The sequence below is a fragment of the Pempheris klunzingeri genome, chromosome 5, assembly GCF_042242105.1.
Source record: "Pempheris klunzingeri isolate RE-2024b chromosome 5, fPemKlu1.hap1, whole genome shotgun sequence".
Taxonomy (NCBI): Eukaryota; Metazoa; Chordata; class Actinopteri; order Acropomatiformes; family Pempheridae; genus Pempheris; species Pempheris klunzingeri.
In genome coordinates, this window is record NC_092016.1 from 15,432,287 (window position 1) to 15,452,131 (window position 19,845).

Here is a 19,845-nt window from a genome sequence, read left to right on the forward strand (position 1 = left end):
ATCAAAAAAAAAAATGAAACAGATGACTTCATCACATAGTAGTCGCTTCTGACTATTAGGCCCCCCTTTAAGACTTATACTTCCTCCTCCTCTTCCTCCTCCTCCTCTCTTCACCCTCTGTGCATCCTAAGAACAGTGAGACCAACCCTCTGCCCTCCCTCTGCCAGGGAGTTGTCAGTGTCTTTATCTCACCCATGGATCATAACTCAGATCTGGAGAAGGGACGACAAGACCATAGTCTGTCCCAAATCCTCAAATGAGCTATCGAAGCTCTTTGAGGGGACCCCCTTACTCTTTTTGGAAACATTTGGAGCACCAATCGGAATCCAGATGGTTTTCGGAGCCAAGTTTGGTGGAGATAGACGTGTTTTGTTTGTCACATTGGGACTACAGCTGGTCATCTTGGAAGGAGAACGTGGACCAAATAGGCTGGATTGAACGTGTTACAGCACAATCATTTGGAGAATTGGGTTGTTTAATGACTGACATGGCTTAACTACTCAGCGGTCAGCATCCCATGAATACACCTGATAACAGAGTGGCCGAGTTAAGGCTTTAGGGTCAGACTTTGGCTTTTGATTGAGAGTTTAAATGTGGTGAAAAACCTAAATCTTATTTTCGGTGGTGTCTTTTGGATCAGCTGAACGATGACTCTTGCAGCACGACTCGAGGACTTAGAGGTGACCCTGGAGCACATGCTGATGGATGTCTTTGTAAGTTCACCCACTCTTTCTTTTGTTAATTTTTGTTTTTAATCACAATAATTAACTTATCCGTCCTGAAGTGCATTTAACTGAATCTCAGTCTTTCGTCACCACTCCTCTTTCTGGGTCTCATATGGATGACCTCTCTAGTGCATAATTGCAGTGGGAGACCAGAGGCCAACATATGTTCACGTCTCTTTCCAGATGCTCTCTCATTAATTGGCACAAAAAAAAAACGCTGATAAAAAGTCAAACTCTGTGCAGCAAGATTCAGGGAATAAACTGGCCGACCAGGAATACATCCTGGACTGGCATGGCCTCTACATGACTCAAAACGGGGTTAGCCCACTGAGTTAAGACTTTGTGAATGTTACCTCAGCATGTGAGGAGCTTTCATCCAACCAATTCCAAAGTATTATATGCAGGTAGTGGGCTTACTTGTGCCTTGTGTGGTCTGCAGCCTTCATATTTACCTGTGAGTCGCCATAAATCTTTAAATTAGGGATGAATGTACTCTCTAGGTGAGGATTGAGAATGAGGAAATGAGGGATGAAAGAGGAAAGAGAACAAGTCTGATGGATGTGATAGTCAGGTTTCTATTGGCCGTGACGATTGGTTAGAGGTATATTACTCAAGCCCTTGTGGTTTACAAAGCATTCGGTCTGTGGGAAGGAAAAACCTTCACACACACAGACGCACAAACTAATGCTCACACTATTCGATACAGTTACACGCAGGCACATGAAGTCCACCTCTGCAGACACACGAATATTGTAAATGACATCAGAATCCCTGGTTGCTTTGATCTGTCTGCTGCTGTAATGAGTTTTGTTAAGCTGTTGTTTCCCTTTAACATTGTTTACAGGCACAGGCATATGTTGAGGGGAACAGCAATCTGTCCTTTTCTGAGATATACTGTGCTTCCAATGAATACTATCAGCACTCATTCCACTGCTGCAGGGCATCGATGTCATTGATATATGCAGATATGTGATGCCTGAATCCATCAACCTATTTTGGAGATTTGGTCATTTTCAAATATCCAATAGATGATTTATGACTGAAGCAATAAAGATTAGTGTTTATGGCCAGAACAGGATTTGGATTATTCATGCTCTGCATGTGGGATGGAGAAAGAAATGGAACGTCAGGAAAATGCTTCCTTCCTCTACATTTCCTCCCAGCATCCTAATTAGACTGCTTATTTATTTATTTCCCTAATTGCTGGAAGAGGCTGGAAAACAGAGGGTTATCTGGCCACTTTGCATACTTAAATGAGAAATATTTAAATCACCCCACCCATATGGCAATGCATGCGCACATCCAAACACACATGTGCGCACACACACAAATGTTTATTCATTTACTTATTTGTTTATCTATTTGGATCCCCATTAGCTGCCAGTGTGGTAGCAGCTACAGTGAGGGGTCCTCACCCAAAAAGACATGCAGACATGAGCTAAGAAGCTGCCTAATTGAGTGAAGCATCAAATAATGGCATAGTAAATCTGGATCAGACAATTAAACCACTGAAAACATTTTGTCAGACTGCTTCGGAACAAGAGGAGCTTGAATATACTGTATCGTGAACTTCAGTGTAGAGTTTCCGTTATGTGATTGTGTCTGCGTGTCAGTATTTCTGCATATATGAATTAACGCAGCAGTGAGCAGAGGTTGTTAGAGAAATACTGAGGGTCATTCGAATAATGGCGGTGCTTCTCTATCCTTCAGTAGAGAAATACCTGCAGAGTCCTATCTGTGCTGGTCTGTAGCACAGCTATATTCAAGGGTGCACGGCTATTTTCATTAGCACAGCAGCACATATGAATGATTCAGGAAAGCCGAAAGGATGCGAGACGGTGAACTTCTTTTACAACCTCTTTTACTACAAGAAAAGGAGGTCGCGATTTTGTTGCCTTGATCTCTCTCGGGGAGCTGGAGTGGAAGAGGAGCCATTTGTAGACTTGAAGATTTTTCAGGTCAACACTTTTATTTCTTCTGCATTCAAGACCACTGTCGTAGATTTAAATCACACAGCTGGTCACAAAGTCATGACTGCCAGCTAGTAAGGAAACCCATCAAGACTTACAATCAGCTTATATTTTCAAGAGACGCTGCCACTGTCATAAAGGCAAGAAACGTTTGAAAATAGCAGACGCCCCATCCTCGCCACCAAAGAGGAGGAGGAAGAGGAAAAATAGCAATCATCTGTGTTACTTTGTTGCTTGACTTCCATGACATTTGAGCCACAGAGGTCTCAGTCATAGCAACACTGCCACATTCACAGTGACAAGGCCCTCTGACATGAATTAAATAGTGGCATGATCTGTATCTTGTGATTGGATTTTTCTCTGGCTGCTGTAAAATGTCCGTTGATGGCGTCATATCAGCTCCTGCCAAAGCTGCTGTGTATTGTGCTGCTGGTCCGCTGAGCCTGCGAGGGGAGGACAGAAAGAGGGAGAGAGAGAGAGAGAGAGAGAGAGACATGGCAGCTCCTCTTTCAGAGGCTGCCTCACAGTCTCACACAAAGGCTGACAGTCACGTCAGGAAATGAGGCGTTGTGATTAAAAATGCATTCAATCCTTGTGTAGTTTAATTGAATCTCCTCCTCATGCACCCCACAAACATCTCCACCCCCTAGTCCTCTCCCCCACCATCCTCATCCTTTCTGAGATGCAGGCCTGGAGGCAGAGCTAACCATCCCTTCCCTCACTCCTCTTCCTCCCAGATCCCTCGTTTTCTCCTCCACCCCCCTCGCCTCCTCTGACAGAGGAAGACTTCAGCTGGATGGGATTGTTTCCATCACAGCTGTACTGCACCGCTCTGTTCTTTTCAGCACTATCTCCTCTCTTTCCAGCAGCCATAAAGCACCAGTTCATATCTTTAGGGGAGCTGGCCTGCCACAAAGGGCCTGCGGTCTCTGAGAGCATTCAGCCTGCAATGAGCACAAACACTGTGACGCACTGATACCGAGAGCTTGTACTCTCTCCAATTATATCAAGACATTGTACAGTGTATGTGTCTAAGTGCATGCGTATAACCTATTGTCCAGTGTACTATTCTTTTTTCACTGTGCTACTGTAGATGTGTTGTTTCAGATAGAAGCTATTGACTGGGTGTGTTATGTGTGACCGTGCTGTTATATAATGGGTGTGTCCTCTGGCCAGTGACAAAATTGTTCAATTATAGCAAGCTGACCTCCTCCTCCTTTCTCCCTCTCCAGTTCTATAGCTCTCTCTCTCTCTCTCTCTCTCTCTCTCTCTCCTCTCCTCTATCTCTTCACCTTTCTTTCTCCTGCTTTAGCTCTCTCTCCACCATAGTTGTCAGGCCTTCTACATCAATCTGACAGTGGCATTGATCAGTATGAGGCTGTCACAGTGTCAAGTCTTCTCAGGAACAAAGGCATAACTTTGGAGTTTTTTTTTTCTCTGCATCCCTGGTTGTGCTTTTTTAATGATTTTTGTTGGGCTATTTTGACTTTAATTGATAGCAGACAGAAAACAAAGGGAGAGAGATTTACAGCACCAGAGGAGTGCATGTGGTATCACATACATGTGTATGTGGTGTGTGTGGTATCTACTCAAAGTATACCACTGTACACTGTCCATGTTTATTGTACTGAGGGAACACGTCAACCAGCTCAATGGTGGGGCTCACTTGTGTTTTGGTCTATGGCACAGAAGAATAAGCTCCAGCATGTCAGGGCACTTACTTGTTAGTAGGATCAATTCGCTGTTAGTCTTGGTCTTTTCATGGAATGGCTTTGACAAAAAATAAACAGAATTAAGAAGATGTAGAAAAATATAGAACAGGGTAACAAATTCAGTGTTATTATAAGTTTGGGGAAAACTTCAAACCCCCCCCCTGTACTATGAATGAAATTTGAATAATATAGTCGGATTTACCAATTAGATGTGTCTCATTTTCTTGCCTCATTAGTCTTCACCCTAACAGCAGAAGCCCCCAAATAAATAGAGACCAGGCAATTATCATAAACTTTATGCATACACCCTTAAACTATTCAGCTATTATCATTCAACCCTCAGTTTCTGTCATCTGCATGGTCCAGATTCTGATGTCGACTGGCCCAGCTCATGCAGAGGCTTTCCAATTGACTTGGGTGAATAATTCAGAAGCCTTGTACGCTATTCACTGGGGAAAGTTGCACATTTTGTGCCCCATTCAAGTCTGCCGCTGCCTTCATAATTGACTACTGATATGCCCATTGAAATTATATATTTTAATTCCGTTAAAGCATAGATGACTGTATAATGGAAGTGTATGAGTGTGAATGTAGACTGCAGTCACACAAACATACAGTTATGTTTTTTGCAAGGCTATGTCTAACACACCTTTCCAAAGTTATAAACAGAGAACATTCATAGGTGGAGGTGATTTTTCAGTCTGTCTACATTCTTTCGGTGCCAAGGACTGAAATGTTAATGATATTGAAAGACACACAAGCCGATACACAGCATGTGCACACACACACACACAGTCACCTCACAGCGGGTTGAGCAGATGTTGTGCTGAGCGCCACAGTTGACCAGGACAACCTGTCCCCGTGTTCCACCAAATCTCTCTGAAATATAAATATGTCCCAGTTTTCACGAGTCACACAAATGTCCCCGTTTCCTGAAAAAATCTCCTAGACTATCTGTTACCTTTCAGAGCTTATAAAAGTGTTTCCCAAGCCTTCTTACACAGATACTGCTGTGGGTGCTGTATTAATGCTGAGGGGATGATAATTGAAGTGGATGCTCCCCTGTGGAGAAGTCATTATGATTGGTTCTGGCCTGATGAAGGGTGGGAGGCCCCGCTTTCTGCTCATGTCACTCTCATGAGATAGAGACAGACAACACTAGCATACACTTGGAAGCATTCACAGGGGCATGCAGTGCGAAATGAATTGAATTAAGCTATCAGGGTGTTATTGTTTCGCTTTATAACCATTTATCTGTGTTGTCTGCGGACTGGTGCTGTAACCTGAGCCTTTGTAATTTGTGGAGTCTTGAAACATAAACATTCAACCCCCTCCCTCCCTGCCTGGGATGGGGCGGGAGTCCAGCTAGAGGGCATTTTCACAAACACACCCACACACAAACACACACATACACACACACACACACATAAACACAGTGAGGAGCAGTACCATAGGGATGAGTCAGACAGCCGTGGGCAGAGACTGGCTGGGTTATCAGGGTAAATTAATGCGTAACAATGCCAGGATTCTACAATAGAGAACCATTGGTTCTTATTATTACAACTGTGAGCAAAGACTAAGCAGACACACACACAAACGCACAGCTGAAATAAAACCCAGACGGTTCAGATGTTTTGTTTGCACCTCCCTCATTAGCATCTCTTAAATCTAGAAAGTGATCATCTCCCTCTGTCTCTTCTTCTTTTATTTCTCTTCTTTTTGACTCTCTCTTGTTATCTGCAGATTTTTTTTTAGAAATGTATTAATATCTGTTCATTTTGAGGACAGCTGGTGTGATCCAGTACAGCGAAGCATGTTAGAATCTCCCAGCTTTTTGCCTGATTTTTGTATTCTTATGCGTTATTTTGTATGCAGTTTTGTATTTCACATATTTTTATTACCAAGTGCAAATCCCATTTGCCTTTACTTTTGTGTGCTTGTTGACTGAAATGGGTCATTGTGCATCTAGCCTGAAGCATCAAGAATAGTAACGTGTTGGTTTTTTTGTTTTTTCCCTCCTGTCAAGAAGAGGGCTTTTGTTACCTCACTGGAGATGAGGCGGTGGAATTTTTAAAAAATCTCAAAAGGAAAACCTGTGAACCTATGAAAGAGAACAAACCATACTTAAACTGTTCAATTAGGAAAGTGTATTGTCATCTTCCTGTCAAGGTGTCATATGAGATCCCTAGGAAAGCAGCCAGGTTTTATCTCCCAAATCAGCAGTGGCAGTTAATCTCTGTCACTCCGATCTGAATTAACATCAAACACACCCATCACACAGAGTACCGCTTACAGTGCAAAGAGAAATGATTCCAGTCTTTTGGCTCCCTTTTCAATTCCTCCAGTATGTCATCTGCAAGACCTGGATGTCTGCACACTAAGTTTATAAATAGCCCTCTGATATTTCTCATGTAGGCCACAGTCACTCACACACTGATGTGGGCCAGGGTATTGAATAAATAATGCTTACTGGGGATTACCACTGCAGATGATTTTCTCCTGTGTGCTCGTTGCCCAGCTTTAGCACAATGTGTGTGTGTGTGTGTTTGTGTGTGTGTGTGTGTGTGTTAGAAAGTGTGACATATAGACAGTATCATGTCACTAAAGCTGTCGGGGGTCGTCACTTAAATAAATGATATGGGGGGTGAAAAAGACTTGTTTGGTTGCTCACTTTGGCTAGTGGCTTTAATCTGATTTTGTACCCTGTGACCCAACATCAAATCACCCCATAACTGTGATGATCAAGCTAAATCTTTGAGCTTATAATCTCGTACTACTGTTTTACAACAGCTACCTTGCCCATGCAGGACTGTGATATGGGTGAACCCACTGTACATGTATGTGCATATGTGCATGCTGAACATCTGTGTGCGCCTGCATATGTGTGTGCATGTGTGCGTTGATCCACTTAAGTTAATCAGCTGACAGCTGAGTATTGATGTGCAGAAGCAAACATAGCTCAGCAGTGAGTGATGATGAGAATATGACAGTAAGTCACTAGGTGCAGTTGTAACTCATGAGTCCAATAGCTTTAATGGACATGTAAAGACCACCGTGGTGGATACGCGAGACTGAGTCAGCTCTCCGTGGCTGCAGCCATCGTTATAAAAGATTTCTGCAAGTAGATTGAGCCTCGCAGCTAAAGGTGCACCACTGTCACGGCTTTGAGGAAAAAATTAAGGCCAATTTCCACACTTTTCTACATTCAGACGATGAACCAGGTGATAAGATGATCAATATCTGCATGCATGAGCATTGTGCGTGCTTGACTGCAAGGATGTGTGTGTGTGTGTGTGCATGTACGTGTGTGCATGTGTGTGTGTGTGTGTGTGTGTGTATGTGTGTGTGTGTGTGTGTATTCCCCCTTTGTATCCTAGTCCAGACAGTGCAGGGAGAGAAAGCTGGATGTGGGATTTCAAAGATAATCTCCCTACCAGATGGCAAAACATCCCATATTCCTTTTGAGGTTCCCCACGTGATCCCCTGTAAGGGCTGTGTGTGTGTGTGTGTGTGTGTGTGTGTGTGTGTGTGTGTATGGTGGGGGTATATCTGCTCACACACAATTATTATTGGATCACGTGACACTAGTGCGTATGCTAATAAGAGCCGTAACGTCACATTAATCCAGTGACCTGGTTAAGCCCCCAACTGAAGGAAGTGAGTGTGGGAGGCAGGGAGGGGGAGCTGCCAGAGCTGGAGAAGAGAGAGGAGAAGAGAGAGGAGAGACAAAGCGCGCTCCCTCTCCCTCTCACACACTCTCACACTCTCATTCACCTCGTGAGCAGCAGAGTGGAGCGTAGCTGAGAGGAGCAGAATGGGAGGTGTTTTAACACAGAGGGAAATAGAAGCAGACAGAGGCACATAGGACCGGTGTGGGGCTGCTGTACCCACGCACACTAACATCACACACTTCTTTCCTCATACACACCCACGCGCAAGCTCGCGTGGACCCCGGCTGCCAGGCTGGACGGGACGGCGAGGACACCCACCTCGCACACTCGCACACATGCTCACACACCCACGGAGACACACACTCTGGAGCGTACTATGGTGGGAGCAGTGACGCCCGGGAGAACCCGCCGGCTGATGCTTAAACTGCCGGTGGGAACTCTGAGGAGGAACAGTGGAGAGAGGGTAAGACACAAACCTCCCCCAATTCCTCCTCTCACTTTCTCCCTTTTTCTGTGACTTTGTCTCTCCCTCTCTCGGTGACCACGTCTTGCCAAGCTGTTGTGTGTGTAAGTGGGATTTAAAAAGGTTCTTGGCTAATCCAGGGGACAGTATTAGATTTGAGTTGGTGTAAGGCAAGTCAAGAGCAAAGCTTTTAATCTCTCCAGTGGACAATACTTTTCTGTGTTTCTCTTCCTGTCAGTCTGAGTCTGTCAGTCTTTCCAGCACTCAGTCTGTCTCTGTCACTACTAATGTATTCCACTGCGGTCCTCAGTTTTCAAGGTTACAGTAAAGTATCACTGTGGGAGAGCTGTCTTTGAGTGCGGCTTGTTTGCCCGTCACCATCAATGCAATTGAACTGACTTAAGACATCAGTTAGCTTTCTTTTATCAAGCAAAGCCTCAATCTTTGCGTGATTCAAAGCGCTGGATCCCGTCCTGTTTGGGTGTTTTACACAGTTTACATCAGACAGGCATCAGGAGCTTCAGTGTTTATGTGTTTGTGTAGATCTAATGGGTGTGGGCTGACGACAGAAGATAATAGTTTCCAGCTAAGCTCAGGACGCTCATGTGGAATGTGTGCTGCAGATTGCACCTTTATGTTACTTGTAAGGACAGGCAGCAACCTGCCAGATGATTCACCTGTTCATCCTCCTCAGCAAAGTTGTTTACACCACGAGAAAGCAGCGTATGCGTGTAAAGAAAGCAGCACAAGCATTTGCAGCTGTGAGCGTGCGCATGATTCCCCGTGGCATTCATTCTGTGATGCGTGTCGGCATGTCTTTCATGTCGTAAATACACTGGTATTAAGTGAACCAGATTTAAGTAGAGAGTTTGTGTGTAGGTGATGAGTGCACTGAGCTTACAGCTCCTCCAAAATGCTCTCCCAAAATCATGAGGTGCTGATAGGAATATACTGAATTGAATTTCATCGCCCTCTTGAAAACCTCAGTCTTCCCACTTGACGTGTAGGGACTTTAGCTTCATTAACACGCCTCTTTGAGTGAATGTGACTTCTAAATGCCATGAGCTCTTCTGAGAATCGCTGGTTTCTTTGTAGTTCTCTCTTTGATTGAACGTGTACACAGAGGATACAGTAATACACACAAGCACACACATACTGTACCCATGCTATCATAAATTACACAGTGTGGCTTCTGTATATTGGATGAAAACTGCTTTCACTTTAATAAGCCCAGACATGCATATTCCCAACCTGCCTCAATACAAAAATAATGGATAAAACCATCACAAAAACACATAAAACACAACCTGGTTCCTTTAACAAAGATTGCTTTTATAGCCAAGTGGCAGTGAAGTACGCAAGAGTTCTCAGACAATATTATTTAGAATTTATTCCAATGCTTTCAGGTCTCACCATCCAAAAATTTCAGGTTATGTGTCATTATAGTGTAGTGGCTGGTAAACAGATTAACTGTGATCCAACTGAATGTGGCTGGCTGTCATAATACTGCTTGATTGGAGGAAACTGAATATCACTGTCCTTTTGAGAGAAGTAATTGCTAGTGGTTGATTGGCTGGTGCTTTTGAACACATGCACACACACACACAGTCACTCAAATCACCTTAATTAATGAGAAAAGCAGATTTTCTCACACAGGAATGGAGGGAGGTCTCTCTCTCTTTCTCTACTGATTGCATTCCCCTTCTCTGCCTCCCATTCTTCTTGCAGCCAGCTGTGTGCAGACAGACTGGAGGGGGATTACTTGTTGTGATTTACATACACTCGCACACATTATTGTACTGTTGTGCTGGAGAAAATGACTGACTAGATGGATGTGCATCCGCTTGGACTGTAAGGTAGCGAATGCGTCAGATTTTCTATATCTATCAAACCACACGGGCAGAAAAAAGTGTTCGATAAATTGACGAAAAGAGAATTTAAATCAGACTGTCTGACCTGTTCCTCCCCTTAGTGATGGCATGTGAACAAAGCGGTTTCTACCCCGGAGGCTCTATAAAGGTTGACTGTCTGTTGGGTTATGACTTAACCTTCCCTCGTCCTTCCTGAGCCCCTGAAATACTTTCACTTCTACACACAAATGCAGCTTTGTCCTGCTCTGACTTGTCATGTTAGATAATGCATTGAGTTATCATCCAATCTCTGCCTTATGTAACTGCGTGAGCTGCACAGAAAAGTAACAGCATTCAGAAAAAATATAGACAAAATCTGTATCCATAAGCAGCTGACTGAGCAGAGTGAAACTTATCGGAAATGCAATGCAACTGGAAACGTAATTGCTGCAAGCTTAGATCCACTTAAAAGCCTTTGCACACTTAGAAGACCAGTTTTTCATATCCCTCAGCAACTTTTTGTGATTTAACATGCAGAGGTTAGTGGGTGTGCACCGCCGTTGGTTAGGTGCTTTTCTCCAGAACCATTAGCATTTGTTAACTTGGTTGAAAGATGTTTTAAAAATGGATCCTCCACATTGCAGAGTGAAAAAGACAGACCATGTTCTCATCTGTGCCCTGTCACATATCTAATGCAGATGAATCGACTCGTGTCCGTGTCCATAGTTTTTGATGGATGTGTGTTTCTCTCACGGCTAATTGAGTAATATCTACAGGGAGAACATAGCCATCTTTGTTCATGGTAAACAGCTATGACACATCTGAACGGAACATGCCTCGTTAACCGCACAAGAATAGGAGAGGAGACAAACTTGATTACGTTGCCTTTTCTCTATGAATCACTTTCTTTTCTACCTCATTTTGTCCTTCTACTCCTTGTCATGACTTGTCATGCATCATTCTCCCATTTTTTTTTTTGACGCACCTTTCTTTACATCGCAGCAGTTTTGAAGAAGCAAAATGTGGTAACACATGAAGAAAGTGCATCAGTGTGGACAAAATGGGACTTATAGATAGACCTAGCTAAACAGTACAGTAATATGATGATGACAAATTGTGCGGTTGGTGTTGACAGTTTCTTTCAGGGGATGTTTTCTGTTTAGATTACCTCAGTAAACAGCCTGAATTAGGATTATCCTCCGCCTTTGTTATCCCACTATCATGTTAAGCTGCTCAGCTCTTTTCTGTGAAATTAAGAACAAAACAACAAATAAACAAAGGAAAGAGAGGGCGCGAGAAAAAGTGAGACATGCGTGGTGGTGGTGGGGGGGGGCAAGGTTTGGGTTGGGGGGGTTCAAAACAAATGAAAAACATTTCGTATTTCAGGAGGTTAAATCACTCTCCAAGGAAACATGTTGTTGTCAGGGGCACAGCAAGGGAGCGAGGGTTTAAAGGTGGGAGGGGTGGATCGCTGTCAGAGAAGTTCACACAGGCGCACACACACACACAGACTTGGACGAGTACACATGTTCAAAACGCACGTTCATGAGCCGAATAGGAATGCAAACAGACAATAGCCTCACTGTAATTTAGCTCTATAGGCCTGAATGCTAGAAGCAGCCAGGCAAGTGGTGAGGCAGGAATACTAATCGATCCTTGTTACCTTTAAACATCTCGTCTTCACCAATCACAGAGAAGGTCAGCACTGGACCGAGGCATTTTGTGGGTCAGGTTGAGACTCATCAGGCTGATCTAATTGTCTTGACATTAGAGTCAAGATTCGTTTAAGAAGCCACTAAGTTGATGAGGAAACCAAAGGAACAACATCCAAAAAAAAAGTTTCTATTTAATTTCCTTGTACCATCTGTCTGTTGACAAATATCAGTTTTGAGCAATGAGTTTTTGTGCCCACAGCTCTGCTCTGCCTCGCTACAGTATTGATTCCCAAGGATCTCAACCTGCCCCCCGGACTTTAGGTGAGAGAGCTGTGGTCAGTCAGTCCAATTAAAGAGACAAAGAAAAAGGGAAACAGGCGAAGAAAGAAAGACTGAAAGAAAGAGGAGGGAATAACTGGAGCTAAAGGCTCCTGTAGGCCCCTGGTGCACCACACCCTGTTCAGCATGAAAGGGGACCCCCCTTTTCTCCCCAAGGCAGCTCAGAAAGAAGAATGTTTTTGAGCATAGGAGGAAAGGGGGGAGACTCCCACCCTCCCCTCCACCCTGCCTCTTTCATCACTCTTTGCTATGATTTTTTTCTATCTGTCTTTTATTCCCTGTCCAAAATCAACCCACAGACCTATAGACACACGGCACAGCTGCGTCCAAGTTCAAAGTAAATCTGAACAGAGCACGATCAAACAATGAAGAGATGATCGTCTATTGACTGTGAGTGAAGGCTGAAGGCAGTGTGCTGCTGATAATGTGTTTTCTCTATGGAGACAGTTTGCTAGCAGGGTAGCTATGGTGAGAGTGGACTCCTCTGTCCTCTGCCAAAACATCCCCAGTGGATGGATGTGTGTGTGTGCGTGTTTGTGTATTCCCATCCTCCGCCACCTCCATGCAGAGCTCAGAATGATTTCTTCATTATCTCTGCTTTTCTATTCTCAGAAATGACTGCACGGAGTCATTTTGAGAAAGAGAGGGATGCAGCAGAGAAAAAAGAAAGACGAGTGTGGGTTGATGGGAAGGAGTCTGTTGAAATTCCATCTCCCCCAAAACAGGATGTGGAGACCCCGAAATGTTCCTTAAATATCCCAACACAATCTGTGCCCTTTGTTAGACAGAGATAACACGACTCAATGAGAACGGAGGCACTGTCTGTGACTCACTCATATGAAGGGGTTTATTCATAGTTTGTGTGTGTGTGTGTGTGTGTTTGTGTGTGTCACATGGGTTTGTGTGTAAAGCCTGCTATGACAGAATAAGAGGAATAGAGAGGAGAGTTGAGGAGAAAAGGAGAGAATCTGTGTAAAATTTGAAGACTTTCTTGTAGATGGTGGTGGAAGGAGTGTGTGTGTGGGCTTCTGTGACAAAGTAAGACAGAGTGGGAAAGGGTTAAAGAGAGAGAGAGAGAGAGAGAGAGAGAAAGAGAGGTGCAGTCTCTTGTTTTCCCGTGGGTGTACTGCAGTAACATAGTAATCCTCATTAATATTTATCTGCCAGGCAAAGTGAAGAGAATGATTAGCTTGAGAGGGTGTGTGTGTGCGGGTGTGTGCATGTTTTCTTAGCGAAGACCCCTATGTGCATGTGTGTAAAGCATATTGCAGCATATAAGACATGAAGACATGAACTAGGTCAACTTCTATACTTAAGAGACTAACAAGTCCTGGTACTTCAAAGGTTTTGTGTCATCATGGGGGTCTTTCATTGCAGGCGTGCACAGTAATCGTATTTTTACTTCAATTATTCCATACACACACATGAAGGGGGAAACCAAAGCTGATGCCATGCACATACATTCTTACACACACATAAAGAAGCTCCCTGTTTCCATCCCTCTCCTGAGCCACTTTACATTATGTTATTGATTTCCCTGCTTGCACCTCTAATGCAGTCACATTAAACTAGACTGATCGGAATTGAATTTCACACTGGGTCTATACACTTATGTCACTTATAATCTCTGTCACAGTGACAGTGGTGGGTGGGTGTGTTGAAAATGGGCCTGGAAGAAAATTAAGCCCGCAAACGCCAGATGCCAGGATTACTGTCACTGACAAGTTATGGTAAAAGAGGAGAGAGAGGTACATGAGTGGTACCTGTGTAGCATCTCCTGTGTGTCTTTTCTCTTGTTCACGATTGTTGTGAATTTGTGTGCCGTAGTACCTCAGCTGAGAACGTTCCTGTGAATTTGCTCCTGTGTCTGTGACCCATTTCCCTCCGCTGCTCTCCCTCTTTCTCTCTCTCTCTCCCTCTCTCTCCCTGACTTGCCTGCACTCTAGTATAACACGCCTGAGTGGAGATCAGAGAGCAGGAGGGAGATTGAGAGATAGAGAGAGATATGAGGAGGGGAGATGAAAGAGCGAGACGGGAGAAAGTGAGAGAGTGGAAGAGAATAGGGTGGGAGAGCACGAGATGGAGTTGAGAAGGTGAAAGACTTTAGTCCTGATTTTCCTGTTTCCTGTCTGTGTCAGGACTAGAATGTCCTCACCGCTGACTAGTCAGTGTGTTTGAGGTTTGAGGTTTAGTTATCATCGATATGTGGATGAATGTGTAAGAGAAACAATGAAATTGGTCATCTCACTGTTGTGCTGTCATTTCCTGTCCATTTGGCTGTCAGCTCCTCCTCTCTTCGTCCCATTGCTATGGTAATAGCCGACCAGCTGACACTCTGGTGCGGACTGTTTACACCAGAGGGCCTGTTTGACCTTTCCCAGGATTCAGTGGGACATTGCATACACATAGAATCATGGGAACAGTGCGCTGTCATACCTAACCTCCCCCCTCCCTCCCCACCATAACAAATATTTACACCTCTCATAAATTACAGTGTGCGAGAGGTAAACGTCTCCAGCCTTCATCTGTAGCTCCAGCCAACACATTTTGGAAAATTCACACTATAGGAATGCTACACATTCCTCATGGGTGTCTCAAGACACTGGTGAGAGGGCAGCATGAGGCCCTGAGACAGAGGGATGAGAAACTGGTGCTGTGGAATGAGGGATCGTGGAGCATGTGGTTGGTGAAATTAAGCAAATTTAAAAAGATGCACGTACATTGCATTATGGGGATTAGGATTTTTGTGCAATAAACCCCCTGCAATCCATTCAATTAGCCATCTGTGTAAAATACAAAGTGAAAGAGAAAGTAGCACACGGAGTGAGAGAGAGAGAGAGAAAGAGGGAGAAATATGCCATTGCTGTTTGAGTTTGGCTTCAAAAACAAGTAATATTTTCTCATTGTGCGAAAAGTTAGACATTTTTGATATTTATTTTTTACAGTGTACTACAGTTAATTAATGGCACGGCAGTAACTTACTCGTGTTCATGTTGACATACAAATGGTATGAGCATCATACGACAATTTATATGCATGCACACACACACACACACACACACACACACACACACACACACACACACACACCAACTCAGCAGTACAGGAGCGACCCCTTGAATCAATGAACCCCTCCATGAATCAGAGTGGGCAACGAAAGGCCATTTAATCCACCCATAGTCAGACCGGGTTTGATATGAAGGCAGAGAATTAATGTACAGTACAGACTTATTGAATCCTTTATTGATCAAGACTCTCTGAGGAAAGTGGGAAAAAATGAGTCAGTGTGGCTGTATAAAACCATTGGACATTGAGCGTTTTCCCTTTTAAATGTTTAAATCTTTAGTGACACAGAAGATCAGGAAAGGTCTGCAGGAGCCAGAAAAAACAATGTGTCTGTGTTCGATTTCAGAATTGTAATATTCATATCACGCAACATAGAGAACATTGATCATTTAAGCTATATTGTTTTAGCTCTGCTGTTGAGCCAAGAGTTTATCACAGACTGGCAAAGATATAGAGCACACACAGACTGGAGGCTTGGCACAGGCTGTATGTGGGGGTTGTATTGCCTCCATGTGGCCATTGTTGCAAATGGGTGTGTGTAAGCAAATCTAAGATAAGCTTCATTGTGGATTTCTATCTCAAATCAAACAATTCTTTTTGATGTAATCAGTCATATTTACATGCTGTGAACATTCTGTACAAGGATAATGTGTTGAGTAGGAAGAGAGTTGAAGATGGGTCGGATATTCTTGAATTTTTTGGAAGAATTAGATAGGTCAGGTCAGGATACTCCAGCCTGGGAAAACGGGTTAAGAGGAAAAATGTCTCCTTTTTCAAAAACATTCTGGCCAAAATCCCAGTAGCATACTTTTGACTTTGCGTCAGAGTGTGTGTGTGTGTGTATCTGTGTGTGTTCTCAATAGATTCAGAATGACAAGCATACAGGCAGTGTCTAGTTTGAGCAGGTGTGTGAGAAGGTGTGCAGCCTGTAAGCACATCCTTCTCTCCCTGAAAAGTGAGACAGCGGGAGAGTGTGCTGTCATCTCTTCTTCTCTCTCTGGCGCTGGGCTGGTTTCTCTTCATGTGAGCAGCAGCATGAGAGTGCATATCGCTTTAAAAACAACTACCAGTGAGGGAGACAGAGAGACCGGCTGCATTTCCTTAGTGGGAATGTTTGTGTTTGTGGCGCTTAGACCAACGGACAGAGGGAGCGTTTCATCAGTGAGAAGAGAAGAGAGAGGAAGGGAGGAGGAAGAAGAGGGGAGAGAGAGTCAGCAGGAACCACTAGCTGTGTGGGACTGGGACAGAAGGACTAGCAGAGTTTGACCTTGAGGAAGCATCAGACCGCTGAATCCCAGAGAGACTGAAAGGACAGAGGGGGACAGAGGCAGGAGAGGAGGACAGCCACAGGGTTATCCTGTCTGTCTGTAGCTTACCTCTAGAGATGACCCAATTATTATCTGCTGGAGCTAAGTGATATCAAGAGGACAATAAAGGCAAATTCCTCCTCATTACCTGGGCCTCTGTGGATTTTACCTGTGATGGCTCACCTGTGCAAATAAAGGTTTCTTAATGTGATACCTGTGGATATCCCACTGACATAAACTCATACTGCTACTGCACATATCTCTGGAGGGTTGTCTGTCTCTCATCACAGAGAGCCTGTAGTCAGTGAAGTCATGGAAGCAGTCTTGTTGGGTATAGACGAGGCGGTCTGTACTCGGCAGGGTCTGCTGTGGACTCTCACCTCAACAGCCCTCCGACGCCTTCGTGTGCATGCCAGGAACCTTCCTGCACCACTGCATCTATTACACACACACAGGTGTGTTTCTAGACCACTCTACCAGGTAGGCTGCACCTCACAAACACACAAAACAAACATAAACTACATATGCATGTGCATATCCATGCATTCAAATTGGCACCCTTCCACAAAGCATTTATTGCTAATTTAAACCTAAATTTACATCTGTTTAGAGACACCTCATGCAGTGATCACATTAGCAACCACTTATCATCTGTCTGCAAGCTGTGCCACCTGTGGAGAGGGATATCTGCTACAGGAAACTGTTATAAATGAAGGAGTCCACACTTGGGACAGAAGGAGAGAGATACAGAGTGAGCAGATGATGTACTGTAGGCCAGGTATGTCCTTCAGGCGATGGACCTGGACCAGAGATGGGGGCAGGGTTAAACATGACTGATTTGATTCATTAAGCATGGAGGACAGAACTGGGTTAGCTGTTGTGTCACTGCTGGTGAAATGGGACACATAACCTGACATAGTTTTATAACACAAAGCTCAGGTGCATGAATGCTGTCCCACCAAGTTGAACTATTGTATAGAAAATGCAATTTCTTTTATGTTGTTGCCCCTGTGGAGAGTTCTCTGTTCTTTTGTAGTTATTGTTGTGCTCAGGATGCAGAGTCTTAACAGGAAGTTGTGTTGCTACGGTCACTATTAAGGAGCCGGTAACTAAGCTGTTAAGCTGGTAAGTGTTTCTATGGATATGTGAAAGGGGGATGCTTGCACAGACAGACACTGTTTTATATGCTGTCTGGACAGTCATCATCCCTCCATCGTCTTACACGTTTAATGTAACTCCCTGGCTTCACTACATATGTCTGTTTGCTTCAAAAGAAGTCTTTTACTGGTGAATCACTTAATTTAATTATTTCATTTAAAGCAACTGAGTCTTTTGTGCCATGTGTCTGTCGAGCTGTGATTCAGCAAAATGGTTGATCAGTATTCGCTTCACCATGTCTGAATCGGTGCTGTGGGCTTTCATGGAGTCATTAGTATTCCCCTGGCGTCTCACCTGCCCAGTATGCAGCTGGCACCACCAGGACAAACCCGACAGGCTCACAGAGAGAGACTCACCAGGCCTGTTGCTAGATGACAAAAAGCACACACTGTGCTGTACCGCACAAAATCATCATACAGCGTCAGTGGAGTGCACACACACACACACACACACACACACACACACACACACACATACCACATGTCTTTTCCTGTCTTTTTGCTGTAATCCCGATTTTATTCTCAAGAGGGGAATAAGATGGATTGTTATTCTAACTTTTGTCTTTAGATGTGTTTTTTACATGTGGCTCCTAAGTTTAAGCATCCTGAGGGAGGGCAACACAATCAGAGGAAACTGAAATAATATACCAGACCTCCCTAGGACAAACCTTAACACCCCCTCCTAGCTTAGAGAAGCACAAATGTCTGAAAGAGGCCACACGAAAATACCTTTAAAACAGAGGTCTTTTAACACTTTCCCAAACATCCTCTGGGCGTGTGCTTTGATTAGCTGCAAACAATACCTCCCCTTGGCCTGATGAAGTGGTACAGTCCAAGGTGGAGCAGTTAATAGCGAAGGGAGTTGCAAAAACAGGGAAGGAGGGGTCAGTGTGTCAGGGTGCAGGATGGGGATATCCCTGGCTCACTACATTGCCTCCCTGCCCGGCTTCCTCTATCACTGTCAATGAGATACCCAGCCTCATGCTGCTGGCCCGCACACAATGGAAAGAGAAAGAGGACTTAACAGTGTCTTCATTTTTTATCAACCTGTTTTCACTTTCTCCAGTCCTTTACCACTTCTTTCCATCCTGAAATGAAAATACATTCAGTGCTCTGACATTCAGTGCTCTGTTCCTCCCTTGTCTTTTTATCTTCGCTGACTCTCTGTTTTTGTTAAAATTACTTCTTCATTTCTTATTTAACTGTCTCTACTCTCTTCTCAACTCTCACCGGAGGAGAAATCCATCACCAGCAGTCCTACATACTCAATCAGGACACCAACCCAGATATTATACTGTGTTCCAGTCTGTGACACATATGTCAAGGTGATAATTTTACACTCAAGGTGGTTTGCGTGTTGTGTGAAGCAGCACCCTGGGTGATTGAACTGTGGTGTAACAGTAACCAGCAGATTTGCGAAATGTTGTTTGCTCCCACAGACGCGCTTTTATTTCTCTCGTGAGAGAATGTAGCCGCGTGTTCACACTTTCATACATCAGGCTGAGTAATATTGACTCAACAGCCTCCAGTCACACATTTTCCTCTGGTGATATGACCCTTTAAATAGGGTTAGTACCGACAGGCGTGTGAGGGCAGTGCTCCGCTGTGCTGTGTTAGACAGAGTCTCAGGGTAATTGTTGCACTGTGTCATTTCTCATGTTGCTTTCCATTGGCATTGATTTCATCTAAGTAAACTATATCTTTTAGCCTCTTCTTTTTCTCCAACGGCCCCCCTTCTCACTACATGGGCCTGTCCTAAAGGCAGGATATCCTGCATGGGGAAGAAACAGGGGTAAGGACTATAGCAAACACAGGTGGTTGGACTTCCCCTGAGTTGCAAGAATTCCTTATTTATCTATAATCGCTGCTGTCCTGTAACTTACAAGACTAAGTACAAGCCATCATTTTGGAGTTAAGAATGTGAAGTGAC

At 44.1% G+C, this 19,845-nt stretch overlaps 1 protein-coding gene across 3 annotated transcripts in view; it reads left to right on the top strand.

Moving 5' to 3' along the window:
• The first annotated feature begins 692 nt into the window (after positions 1-692).
• frmd4a (FERM domain containing 4A) overlaps positions 693-19,845 on the top strand; it is a 64,527-nt gene continuing 45,374 nt past the window's right edge. For all 3 annotated transcript variants that reach the window (XM_070830513.1, XM_070830515.1, XM_070830514.1), the window contains exon 1: positions 693-713. In XM_070830513.1, the coding sequence (XP_070686614.1) occupies positions 696-713 (18 nt within the window). In that variant the 5' untranslated portion in view covers positions 693-695. The remainder of the gene's footprint in view (positions 714-19,845) is intronic.